Source organism: Natator depressus, chromosome 9, assembly GCF_965152275.1.
Source record: "Natator depressus isolate rNatDep1 chromosome 9, rNatDep2.hap1, whole genome shotgun sequence".
Taxonomy (NCBI): Eukaryota; Metazoa; Chordata; order Testudines; family Cheloniidae; genus Natator; species Natator depressus.
Window position 1 is genome coordinate 32,331,277 of NC_134242.1, and position 13,793 is coordinate 32,345,069.

The 13,793-nt window shown below is 40.0% G+C and overlaps 1 protein-coding gene across 1 annotated transcript in view; it reads right to left on the bottom strand.

The window, feature by feature from the left end:
* The window catches only part of GRK7 (G protein-coupled receptor kinase 7), a 30,536-nt gene that overhangs the window by 3,498 nt on the left and 13,245 nt on the right, over positions 1 to 13,793 (bottom strand). The window contains exon 3 of the mRNA XM_074962966.1: positions 3,373 to 3,644. Within this exon, the coding sequence (XP_074819067.1) occupies positions 3,373 to 3,644 (272 nt within the window). The remainder of the gene's footprint in view (positions 1 to 3,372; positions 3,645 to 13,793) is intronic.

Genomic DNA, 13,793 nt, shown 5'->3' on the forward strand with positions numbered 1-13,793 from the left:
AGCCTGAAGTGCATTAGAGCTGCAGATCAGATAATGAGAACTCACAGATTTGTGACTCTAGCACCTCTGTCAGTCACCCTATAGAGTTACTGGGTGATTTCATACTCAGCATATTCATGCAGACTTTATTTTATTTTGCTTTTCTATAACATGCTATTAAAAGCAACAGAACTTGGTGTAGGCTCCACAATGGATTACTGCAGTGTTTCCCCCTCTTTATGTAATATATTTTCTTTTGATACCATCAGGAATAAATTTTTATCTTTTAAAAATATGAAGCTACAGGAATGCCATCTAAAAGCACCTACTAATACGGTGCTTCTTCTACCTAGCCATGACCCCTTCCCGCGTGAATCTGATGTTTACAAAACGGTGACAGAAAAAGTGAATGAGCCTGTCTAACTTCTCTCAAGTTAACATTCCTCAATGAACTATTTCACTGTTCCATGGGACAGCATGGGAGAGGGGTGAGCAAGTTCCAAACGAGAGAGAGTGGAGTCAGAGAGTGGAGAGAAAGGTGCTTATCTCTCCAGAATAAGCCAAAAACTCTGAGTCTTGGGTACAAAATTTAGAACATTTTCAAAAGGTCAGGTATGCAAATTAAAGCTGCCCTTGAGCAGCTTTAACTTATGCAACAGGCACTTATGTAGATAACCCAAGGTCTGATTGACCTTAGCAGAATTACAAGGCTAATCTTTACATAAGGATGAGCTGTTCTTGAACAATATCTCCAGTGTAATAGGCAGAGACAGGGATTTTTTTTTAACATCATGTACAGAAAGGCTGGACTTCTCCTTGCCCATTTCTCATTAAACTGTGTATTGAAGGGAGGGTAAGAAAAAATGGGACATTATCTTAATGGATTCCATTGTGTCCCTCCCTCAATACTTCAAGGTACCACTACAGATAACTAGTCCCCTTTCCTCTCCCCCAAGTGTCATAAAACACAGGGTAAATTGCTCCATCTGTAGTTCTACTTGTTGGGCTGGTAGAAATTTTGGTGGGGAGAAGTGGGATCCTTTTCCCAGGCCCCCAAAAATGTGAAGTGGCACCAAACAGCAAAGAAAGTAGAGGCAGCATATTTTGAAAAATCAAAGTGGCAGAATGAAAAACCTTAGCACAAATAACTGTCTTGAGGTGCTTCTCCCACGCACCACTAAGGGCTAATGTAACATTAAGTAGGCAGAGAGATGGTTTTGTGGTGAAAGTACATGACTAGGATTGTGGTTCCATTAGAAGAGCAATCTATTCCTAGCTCTTCCACAGACTTGCTGTATGACCTTGAACAACTCACTCAGACTCTCAAAGGCTCAGTTTCCCCAACTTTTAAGTGAGGGTGATAAAGCTTACTTCACAGGGGTGTTGTGAGTCTAAATGTATGAAAACCACACTGAGATTTCAGATGGAATGCTCTAAGTGAAGAGTATTACTATTATTGTGATAAACCAGGCAATTTCTGTCAGCTGTGTTGTAAGATAATTTGTTGCTGAATAGTATCTACAGTTTTCATTCAGTGTTAGAATTGTCAGCTTCCTTATAACGACAAAAAACGGGGAATCACAGCCTCTGTTCACATTTGAAATCCCCACAGAAATACAGTATGTGGCTGATCAAACCATGACCATATCATATTGGTATGCAAAGATGTGTATTTTGGACATTCTTCCGTCAAAAAGCTGTGTAGCTATTACACTTGCCCTGCTGGAGAGAAGATTCATGTGATAAAATGATACACACTTCCCTGCTAAATCCTTGAAAAAATCAAATACAAGTCTTCACTTGTACATTAGATATAAAACACTGTTATATGATCTACTATGCCATTCTTCAATGTGTTTTCAAATATCTTTAGGTTCTTTGTAAACGCAGTATGACGTTAATATTATTAATAATAATATTAATTAAATAATATTAATTAAAATAATTATTAATAAAGAATATTAATTATACATCTTCACATTAAGCCCCTCCATTGCAAACAGGAGTTTTATATTCACTGCAAGCATTATCAGTGTCACAAAGTGGCATTCAGATTAACACTGAACACTGCATAGAGAGCAATCTGGGCTATTGGCAAATAACAAGTTTTACAAAATAGAAACCACTAATTTATTCTAATTACCATATGTTTCACAAATTTTACTGTATTGGTTACTGAATACTATATTTTATTGCTAAACAAGTGATAGAGACCATATTTTCTAGCTTCATAAACTGTTACTTACCATACCCTTCACAACACACAGTGCTATAATAAAAGTTTTAAGGAAAAATGTGCAATCTTTACACAGAAAAGACTCCCAGTAATTTCAACGGAAGATTTCTCTGTATTATTGTGTAGTATATACATAAAATGTGAAATGACTGTCTTAAATGAGTCTGTTCGTCTACTTTTTGGTAGGTTCTCAATCACGTTATATTGGAAAACTTAACGACTTGAATTGGTAGATAAATTTACAATCATGTTTGATGAAAGTTACTATGTGTTCTAAATTTAGCTACCACCAATTTCCTTTATATCTTATTACAGTGTACTTACACGTCCTATAGATTGTCTTGTATTTATTCTGTCTAGACAGTACTGCTATTGAATCTTTCACCATGTATCACTACAAAGGTATTTGAAAAGTTAAATACTATAATGTTTAGCTTTCCAATTACCTTATTATTCAAAGAATCTTTAGAATTGCTGACTCAGGGCCAAATCCAGCAGTCCTTTCAAAGGCAAAACTCCCATTAAGGCCGCAAATGGAATTTTTGCCTAATAAGGACATAAGTCCAAGTGTACTCTCCCTTCCAAATAGCCTTGGGATGATGGCAAGAGGACCAGGAAACTCTGTGGGTTTCCACTACATTGGCCTGTCAGTGAGAAGGTTTAGGATACCAGTTGTAGGAAACAAATGGTTCAGTCTTCCAACCCTGATACCTGCAGGCTTATTGGGGGTTGTCCCTTCATGCTGCTGCTCTGTAACCCTGACAGCACAGTTTCTACAAGAGTTGTGCTGACATAGACCAAGCATTCTGCAATCAAGTAGCATTATCTTAGATGCAGATATATACTAGAATATTCACTGTCTAGGGGGAAGAGAATATTATGGAGGCGGCTCCTCCCCTTCCTCAAAACCCTACAAAGCTCCAAAAGAGGAGCTACTACGCATTTCTGGGGAGGTAATGGGGATTGACACAACAGAGGCAACATTCCTCCATTTCCATGCTCTCCCAAGAGAGATCTGCTAGAGCAAGATCACTTCCATTCATGGAAATGGAAAGGAAGATTGAGGTCTTTGCAGAAACTTTAGGATTTGGCCTCCATTTGTATGAAATAATGATTGCATAATTGATCTAGGCTTAAACATGGGAAATAAACCATACCTGCTTCCTAAACGGTGCTCTGATTTCTTAGCCAAGAACAGCCTGCAAATATCTTTTGTTTCCTCCGTGAAGTTGGCATGCTCAAATTTCACCTCATCTTCCAAGGTTCTTTTTTTCACGTCATCCTTATTGACCTTTTCTTTGAAATCCTTGAATGGAGTTCGACCCGCAACCATCTCATAAATACTACATCCCATAGCAAACCAGTCCACAGGGTAGGAGTAATTCTCTTCCTTCAGGATTTCAGGAGCCATATAACCATTAGTCCCAGCCTATGGCAATCAAACATATATGTTTACTAGACAATGGCAATAATGAAATGCATAGGAGTAAGTACATTTTAGTCTCCTAAAATGTTAATTACATCAAGCCACAAAATGTATCTGAAGGTATCAGTAGCAAACATGATAGAATTATGCTTATAGAAACTATAGATGACATTCGATAGATATGCATCTATGTAATATCCATATAACAGCTTTGGCACATAATTGAATTATTTCTGTTGCTTAAATATCTTTCTGTATGTAAACTTTTAAAATATGATCTGAAAAGGAAAAATATGGATTTGTGCCATTTCTGCTTTTTATATAATATATAAAGAAAGCCTGAGAGGTTTTGTTTTTAAAAAAAATATTTCTTTCTGCTTTATTTTTTCTTTCACATTAGAAATTCAGGTCTTATCTACCTTGTTTTCCTGAAAGATTATGAAGAACTGAGGAACAGAAGGTATAGCACATCAGGAGAAACCAGGAAAGTGAAAACTGATTAACTATTAACATTTATTTGACTTAACCATTTGGGAGAAATCCTTTCCTTAATAGGGATGCACCGCCCCCCCCAGAGGCAATGCGTGAAGGAGGGCATGAGAGGGTCACGTGCCCCCCTTCGATTTCTGCCAGGGATTTTATATATATATATATATAGTTTTTGCAGGGAGTGGATTCAAATACATACCCCCTCACTATCAACAGTAAGACGTCACCTCTGCCATTCTCATCCCTTCAATTAACAGCAGAGAACACTCTTAAACCCACATCTCTGAGTCATCTAAGTAGTTTCCTTGCAAAAACAGGAAAGAAAACATTCAATTTTCCTGATATTTTAAGGTTCAAAAAGCAACAACAAAATGATACCTTTCCGGTTTTCTTTAAAATTCGTTACAAAACACACAAGAAAACAGATCCAGTTCCCCCTTCCAGGTCCCTTGTAAGCAACGCACCAGCGAGTGAGCCTTGCTTGAATATTCTGTTGTATTCTGCATTCATGTTGGGGAGAATTAAGGAGTCAGCATTAGCTAGTTGCAGCACATAACTCTGAACTAAGAACACTTCTAGATATAGGACAAACTGACCATGCCCTATGGATATAACTGCAATCGTCCTATTGCCAGATCTGTATCACTCATATTGTAGGGCAGGCAAAGTAGGATTCCAAATTAGTTCTACTGGCTTTCTGGTAAGTTGATTTCCTTGAGAGGAGGAAACCACTCTTTGTCTACACTGCCAAGGTGTTACCATCATTAGTGCGGGTGGAAGTCTTAGTATAGATAAGGCTCCCACAACCAGACCCATTTTTACCCCTGTATTAGTTATACCTGTTATCTAGCAGGTTTAACTAGCAGAGTGGTAAAAGTGCCAAAAGTCACTTGAGCTTTTTCTATGCCTTTTTGAACTGATGGGCATCTTTCTTCTTTTTCTTTTTAGTATAGACATGGTCTTGGTGCAAAATCCAATTGACAGTTGTTCAAGATTGTGGTTGCTATTAGTACCAGAGTTCTACTGTTGGCTGAGGGAGTCACTCTGAGCCAAAACAGAGGTGCCTCAGGAAAGGATAACTGAAATCATAGCTCATTTGGGACACACGAAGGAATTTGTGAGTGGTACAATTAAACACATGCACAGGCAGTTTCAGTATGAGCAGTGGGAAGGCTATTACTCCTTCAGCTTTAGATACAACGTTCCTCTCTTCGTCAGTTTTTCAACCCCCTATAAACCTCAGCTCCTGCCAATGTGAGATAATCATCTATCTATATCCATCCCGTAATATAGCTAGGCCAGGTCATTGTTTATAAAAGGTAGGCAGTAGATGAAATACCCTTCCTTTTCCTTGCTAGTAACTATTCTCATTTAGAGACATGGGGCCAAATCATCCCCTTTGCTGAGAGGCAGGAGGGAGATGAGAGCACAACTATCAGCCAGATGTGGCCAGTAAGCACAGAAGGAAGAATGGAGCCAAAGTGGCACTGTCTCTCTTGTTGACTCACCAAGTCCACAGAAGTTACCCTGCTTTGTAGAGTTATATGAGGTGCATGGAGCTCTCAGTCTGACCCGAGGCAATCTGCACTATTTGTATTGGATTTTCCCACTGGAATTTGATTCTGCCCCAGGGAGAGTTAAAATCTTATTCATGGCTACTCCTCCATTCAGAAAGGGGGCATTGTGTAACTGTGGACCAAAAACCAGAGTCATGCCATCTGGAGGAGAGATGAGGGACCAGGGAGAAGTACAGAGAGGCCGATTTCTACACAAGTGCCCTAATGTGCGAGTAGAACTGTGAACAGTGGGCCGCTACATGATCAGAAAGCCACACCATTTATGCTATCTGCATGTCTACAGACCCACGAGGGGTAGTATGGTGGGAACTATGCACAGCCTCCAAGGTACTTTTTGCTTGTCTTGTTTTTTAGTGGGAGGCAATAAGCATTCTCAGTTTGATTAGGCCAGAGGTGAAGTTGATTTAGTGAGTGATACCCTGAAAAGCTGGTGAGCCATTTCATCATCAAATGGAGTCACAGAGAGCAACACAATAATCACAGTGTTACATCCTGGCATTGTGTTTCTGTGAAGACATTGCTGTACTGGAATTCAGCCTCATCACATGCTGAACAATATCAAGACACACATGACACAGCAGTGTCAGAATGTCATTCCTTGATCGTCAGTGTGGGTTACTGTAGCTCCATTCAGCAATACTTCTCTCTTTCACCCCTCTCTTTTCCCTTCCCCAGCACGGCTGCTTGAAGGGGTGGTTGCTAGGTGCCTTTAGCCTATTTGATATGCATAAACAGCATAACTGTGTTAATTATGCAATATAGGAGGTGGCTTTGACTGATGTGACACTCATGCTCCTGGAGCTCAGGCAAAGCAAGGGGAGCTCCAGTCCTACCCATAGATTCAAAGGAACTGTAGGACAGGGTCCAAACACCACCATATACTGGAAACCTACTGACTGCTAAACTTACCTACATGCCTCCAGCTTCCATCCAGGACATATCACACAATCCATTGTCTACAGCCAAGCCCTAAGATACAACCGAATTTGCTCCAATCCCTCAGACAGAGACAAACACCTATAAGATCTTTATCAAGCATTCTTAAAACTACAATACCCACCTGGGGAAGTGAGGAAACAGACTGACAGAGCGAGACGGGTACTCAGAAATCACCTACTACAGGACAGGCCCCACAAGGAAAATAACAGAACACCACTGGCCATCACGTACAACCCCCAGCTAAAACCTCTCCAGCACATTATCAACGATCTACAACCTATCCTGGAAAACAATCCCTCACTCTCCCAGACCTTGGGAAACAGGCCAGTCCTCGCTTACAGACAGCCCCCCAACCTGAAGCAAATACTCACCAGCAACTACACACTACACCACAGAAACCCTAACCCAGGAATCAATCCCTGTAGCAAACCTCGTGGCCTACTCTATCCCCATATCTACTCTAGCGACACCATCAGAGGACCCAACGACATCAGCCACACCATCAGAGGCTCATTCACCTGCACGTCTACTAATGTTATATATGCCAGCAATGCCCCTCTGCCATGTTCATTGGCCAAACCGGACAGTCCCTATGTAAAAGAATAAATGGACACAAATCAGACATCAGGAATGGTAACATACAAAAGTCAGTAGGAGAACATTTTAATCTTCCTGGACATTCTATAACAGATTTGAAAGTAGCTATACTTGAACAAAAAAACTTCAGAAACAGACTTCAAAGAGAAACAGCAGAACTAAAATTCATTTGCAAATTTAACACCATTAATTTGGGCTTGAATAGGGACTGGGAGTGGCCGGCTCATTACAGAAGCAGTTTTGCCTCTCCTGGAATTGACACCTCCTCATCTATTATTGGGAGTGGACTACATCCACCCTGATCGAATTGGCCCTGTCAACACTGGTTCTCCACTTGTAAGGTAACTCCCTTCTCTTCATGTGTCAGTATATTTATGTCTGCATCTGTAATTTTCACTCCATGCATCTGAAGAAGTGGCAGTTTTACCCACAAAAGTTTATGCTCAAATGAATCTGTTAGTCTTTAAGGTGCCACCAGACTCCTTGTTTTTGTGGATGCAGACTAACACAGCTACCCCCTGCTGGTGCACCATTGTTTCAGTGGAAATTAGCAATGGTTCAGCAAGGTGATGGTTGGGGTCAGATTAGGTTTAGGTGAGGGATCAGGATCGGGATTAAAGGCTGAATCAGGGGTAGAGTCTGAGGTGCTAATGTAATGGAACTGTAATTCTGTGAGCTATTATGAAAATTCAGCTCAAAGTGAGGGAAGTCTTGCAAGATCTGCTATTCTTATGAGGTTTCCACCATTGTGTCCAAAACCTTGTGAGAGCCGCTTCTCACAAAATTTCAGCAGAATTTGAATGCAAATTGAAAAGAACTCCGGTTCTAGTTCTAGACCTGGCCCAGAATCCAAAATAAAGGAATGAGTTAAAATGTCAGAGTTCAAATCCAGCTTCCCACCCCTTTAAATTCAAAGGGATTCAGATTTGACCATTCTCTAGTGGAAAATATATATATATATATGTTACAAATTGCAATCCTATTGTTTGATATGTAGATATTGACCCATATGCCAAAGAAACCAGGGGAGGAAGAAACAGAGTAAATCTCTCTACAGTTTCAGTCAGCACAGGAACTGGCAAGCAGAGGGACAAATGGAATTTAGATTTCTCTGTCTTCTCCTATATAGCTAAAGGTCTGGGCAAAAAGTTTTTATTGAAGAGAAAGGACTATAAAACCACAAGCACTCAGCTATGTAAACAACTGAGCAGTAAATAAGGAAAACAGGAAGGGAGGTGCTGAAATAAGAAGATGCAGGGTGTTGTCAGGAAACACACTGACCAGAACAATTCAGTGGCCTGAACTGGCAGAGCAAACATCTTTCAAGTGAAGATTTAGCTATATTTGTTGGGATAGGATTGGATTGGAGGAAACCTGGAATTTGCACAGTCTTTACTCTTATATGCACAAATATATGCATTAGCTAGGCATGTCCCATTAGGCACTTTCAGAAAAAAATAATGGAGGACCCACAGCATGTGGTGTCTCCACAATTTTTTGGAAGAGGCAAAATCCAGGCAGTCCATGTGCCCCTTTCTCTGCCTATAGTTCTTCTGGCATGCAGCTAGAGTCCAATGCCAACATTCTGGGCTTCCACTCATCTCTGTCATGGAAACCTTTTATTTGAATTGTAGAGGGTGAGTAAGATGCTTTATTTTTTCTACTTTGTTCAAACGCTTGCATTAAACTGAATTTTAATGTTCTTGTTTTAAGTGGGACTTTTAAAGCAATTTCTGTCTTCTTTTTTTAATTTAAAGAGGAACAGCCAGAAATATAAAATCGAAGTCGATGACCAAATTCTGCTGTCAGATATATGAATCAGATTGATGGGCACCCCATACATAAATACAAGGGTAAAATGTGGCTTTAGAATTGATACCAAAAGGGCCAATCCAGCCACCAGCCACACAAGGAATTTCTATTAAGGGCAATAGCTATTTTGAGAATGGATTGACAAGACAGTTGAATTGACGTAAGGAGCACGCTGAAGAGAGAAAACTCCTTTTTGAAATTTTATTTTGTGTATTTTTAAAAAGTCACCTTATTTTTAATGTGTTCTCATAACACAAGACTTAACTCTGGGCATCACCACATGCACTCAAGTCACACTGGAACCAAAGGAGCTTAGCACATTGTGAGGGCTTTCAGAAGGACTGGGCTTAAAATTTGAATGCTTATACACTGACCATACTGTCCTGAAAAAAGTAAAGTACTAGTAATGCCCTGGGTAAAACACTGTGTCATCTGGGCTCCTAGCAAATAGGGTACGGGAAGAAACACAATATAACTCGGCAGTTTCCATCAGCACAGGAACTAGCAAACAGAGGTGAAAAAATGGGATTTTTCTCTCTCTACCTTTCCCCATAGATCTTTACAAAATAAATTCAGTCGACATCATAAACCAAACAGCAAAGCAAATCAGAACATCTATCTTTTGTTTGCCATGGCACAAGAACTGTTGAACGGGGGAAAAAACCAAGCTGAGTTTAGCTCTATCAGCTCTTTCCTGGGGCTCAGTTCTTCTTTCCTCCAAGGGGTGCCACTGACTGCTTTGTTCTCTTTCCCAGCTGTTCCTCTGCTCCTTCAGCAGTGACCTTACCAGACGCTGGAGGAATGTAGCATTAGACCACAGGAATCTGTTGATAGCTCTAAATTTCAAGATATTTTTTCTGTCTATGAGTTCCTGGGCCCCAGACCGAGGAAGAGAATAACTGATCTTTCTTTGCCATTCATTTAATAATGGTAATTTGAATCTTTTATTTTTTCCCAGAGCAACTGTGAGGAGGAATGGAGAAAAACTGAAAGTGGTGATACAGAACTACAGTTTCCCATTATCCTGTTATCTTGGCAAATAATCACATTACAGCAATAATCCACTTGATCGCTTAAATAAATGGGGTGATTATTTTTAAAGCCAAGATAAAATTAGGTTTCTGTAACAAATGAAAACATTCCTTGTTTGTATCCTATAAAAAGACTTACAGAACCCAGAAGAATTTAGCACAGCTGCAATTACTGCTTAGCAAATACAAGGACTTCCTACGGTTTGTCTACACTGCAGTAGAGAGGTGTGATTCCCAGAGTGGGGAGACAGACTTGTGCTAGCTCAGCTCAAGCTAGTTTACTAAAATAGCAGTAGCTGCTTCCAATAGCAGTTTTTATCCAAGCTCTGCCATTGCCTTTCTTTGGAACTTTGGGCAAGTCCTTTACCTTCTCTGCCTCAGTTTCTCCATCCATAACATAGGGATAATATTACTTCCTCACTAAAGAGGGGTGTTTTGAGAATTAATTACTTAATGGTTGTAGAATACCATATAAGTATTATTAGTGTAAGAGAATAATTTCAGACTACTCTACATATACTTTAGGAGATCCTCTGGAAATGAATGCAAAAATAGTATCAGATCTTTTAATAGCACTATGTGTGGGCGACTTACTCAGCAGAAGTCATCAAACAAATATTACATTCTGTGCAGGTGTTTTCCTTCTCTGTTTATGAAGTCTCTCTGTTTACTTCTCTCAGTAGCTTAACAGGAAATATTAGCAGGTGATGATGAGCCAAATCTTCTATGGTGCTCAGCACCCTTAACTGCCACAAAAATCTGTGGGATTTGAGGGTGCTTGCATCTTATTGGCATCTCTTAGCATCAGGATTCACGTCAGAGATACAATTAGGTTAAAGTCACTCTAAATAAAGAGACAAATTCAGCGAACACATACATGGGTACAAGCCCAGACTTCACCTGCTCCTGTGGCTGTAGAGTCTGTGCCTAGTTTTCCATTTTGACAACATATTATTAATGTGTTTGGGAGCGGGGAGGAAAAGGACTTTTTTTTTCAGTCATTTTGGGCCAGATTTTGATACCCTTAATCGCACTGAGTGGAACCTTACTCTGAAAAGAAAGGGACTGTTCACAATGTGATCAAGGGTGCTTGGATTTTGTGAGTAGCCTACATCTACAGTACCACATCTTATGGATTGCTCACAAAAGTATCATGTAAACCTCATTCAGCCAAAGGCAGCCAAATCAACATTTCAAAGAAAAATATGACTGGCCAAGTATTTTAGGCCATATAACCCTTTCCCTGCCACATGCATATTTCTGACAAGATTCAGTAAATACACACAAAATGTGTGCTGTGCATTCATACCATATTGATCACAAAAAAACGGTCTGATAGGTTCCTATATTTCAAAAATAATTATACGAAGATTTCAAACCATTATATAAACTGCTATATGGTACTTGAAGACATCATTCCAATATACTTATGCCTCATGGTTTCCATAATAACTAATGTGCTTCAAATGACAAAGAGACTAAAATTAATAATAGTATTTATATGGTGTTTTTCATCTTCCAAGAGCTTCAGAAATGTTCATTAATTAATCCTCATAACAGCCCTATGCTCTAGGTAAGGAATATTATCTCTCTATTTACTGTTTAGTAATTATGAGTGACTGTTAGGTTGGGCTGTGCAGGATCGAGCCTTTAATGCCAAACGAAGTCCCTTTGTGCTACTCCAGTGATGCAAGGGGGACTTAAAGCTGGCCTAAAGGGGCCCCCATGACATTAAAAAATCCTCCTGGTGATCACCTGCTCTCCTCCACTGTGTAGGATGTGGGTCAGAAATTAGAAAGTAGGTGGCTAAAGCACTCTGGATGCTGGTGATCTTGGGCCAGTGAAAGAGCCTTTCAGCCAGGCCCAGAATTGAGGGAGGCAGAAAGGCGGGACAGAGTCACCTTTGCTTCCCCCATTCTGCTCAGCATGATGTTGACACCTCTAAGGATCAAGACCTGGTAAAGTGCTGTGAGATTCATGGATAAAGAGACAAAGTATTACACTATTATATGATCACTAACAGATGCTTTATAACAGTGGTTCTCAACCTTTTTTCATTTGTGGAACCCAAACAAATTTCAAATGGATGTGCGGACCCCTTTGGAAATCTCAGATTTAGTCAGCAGACCCCCAGGGGTCCATGGATCACAGGTTGAAAACTACTGTTCCATGGTAACGACAACCTTTCGCAGACCCCTTAGACATAGGTTGTAGACCCCCAGGGGTCTGCGAACAACAGGTTGAGAACTACTGCTTTATACCATCTAGCAGGATCCATTAAAAAAAAAAAAGAAAGCAAAATCCCACTAGTGAAAAAGAGTAAACTCAATGTATCAGACAGTTATGATGAAATCAGTGCTGGTTTTGAAAGTATTAAATAGTAGTAATATATAAAATAATCACTTTGTTGCTAATTCTGAACAAATGCTGAGCTGTCACTTTAAAAGCACAAAGGAAGAGTAACTTCTACAGAATCTTAACCAACAGGATTGGTATGTACTAATGAATAAAGATCAGCAGTATCAGAACTGGCTGAGTTATTTTTCATTTCAGAATTGTGACCCACTACCCACAAGTTCTTAGTTATCTTGAAATGAAACTGCAAGTTTCAGGAACATCTAAATAGCTTTTCTTTTGTTTTCCTAAGAAACCTAATCTTACAAAAAACAAACATACAGGAGGGCAAAGGGACATTTTGAATATGATTTTAACCAAAACATGTTTTTCCTATTCAAATATTATGATGTCCTTCAAATATATAAAACACAGCACAGGAAAACTGTTAAGAAGCCTATATACACATCTTAAGGGGCTTTGCTTTTATGATTATTATAATGTCAATAGAATCCCTTCAAGTGTTTGCATAACTTTATTGCTCACAGTTAACAGTGTAGCATTTAACCTTTCTCTCTCTCTCTGGCTTGCATATGTTGTTGCTTGCAGACTGTATTGTCCCTGCTTGTCTGGGCCTGATCCTGCTTTCTTCGAAGAACCATCCCTCCCCATGAACGTGGGCCTTGTCCCATTACCCATTTAGCCAGGAGGGTGGGCGCCGCAATTAACCCCAACCATCCTGGTCCCCTTTCTTCATTTCCTTTCTCTCTTGTTGCTCTAAGGTGATCATTCTGCCAAGTAGGTAGGGATCCTTTCTGAGAGAAAGCACAGGTACAGTGTGTTATCTTGAAAAATTTTCTTTACACATCTTATGATTTGTCTGTTTGTTCAGTCACTGTTGGTGCTATTAGGGAAGAAATGCTTCTTAACAACGTAATATTATATTGTCTTGGTGCAGTTTAGATGGAACGTGACTCCCTGCTTCTTAGCTCATGGCTGCTGCTGTCCTACTATGGCTGCTGCTTCCTACTGCAGAACCCGCAGAAGGCTATTCCCTGAGCCTAGGACAGGTAAGAGTGGGTACTTAAATTGACCAAGTTTCGTCCTGAGCCCAGGACGGGTAAGGGTGGGTGCCTTATGCCCCAAGCCCAGGATGGGAAAGGGTGGGGTGCCTAAATCAACCAGGTTATGCCTTGAGACCATTGTAGGGTAAAGGTGGGATGTCCCAGATTGTGCACACACTCTTACCTGCACTAAAAGCTACATTAATGTTAACTATTTACTTGTAAAATACTTGACTTACCACAACAACCACACTCAATATGGCCCAAGCCTGCTCCTACTGAAATCAATGGCAAAATTCCACTGACTTC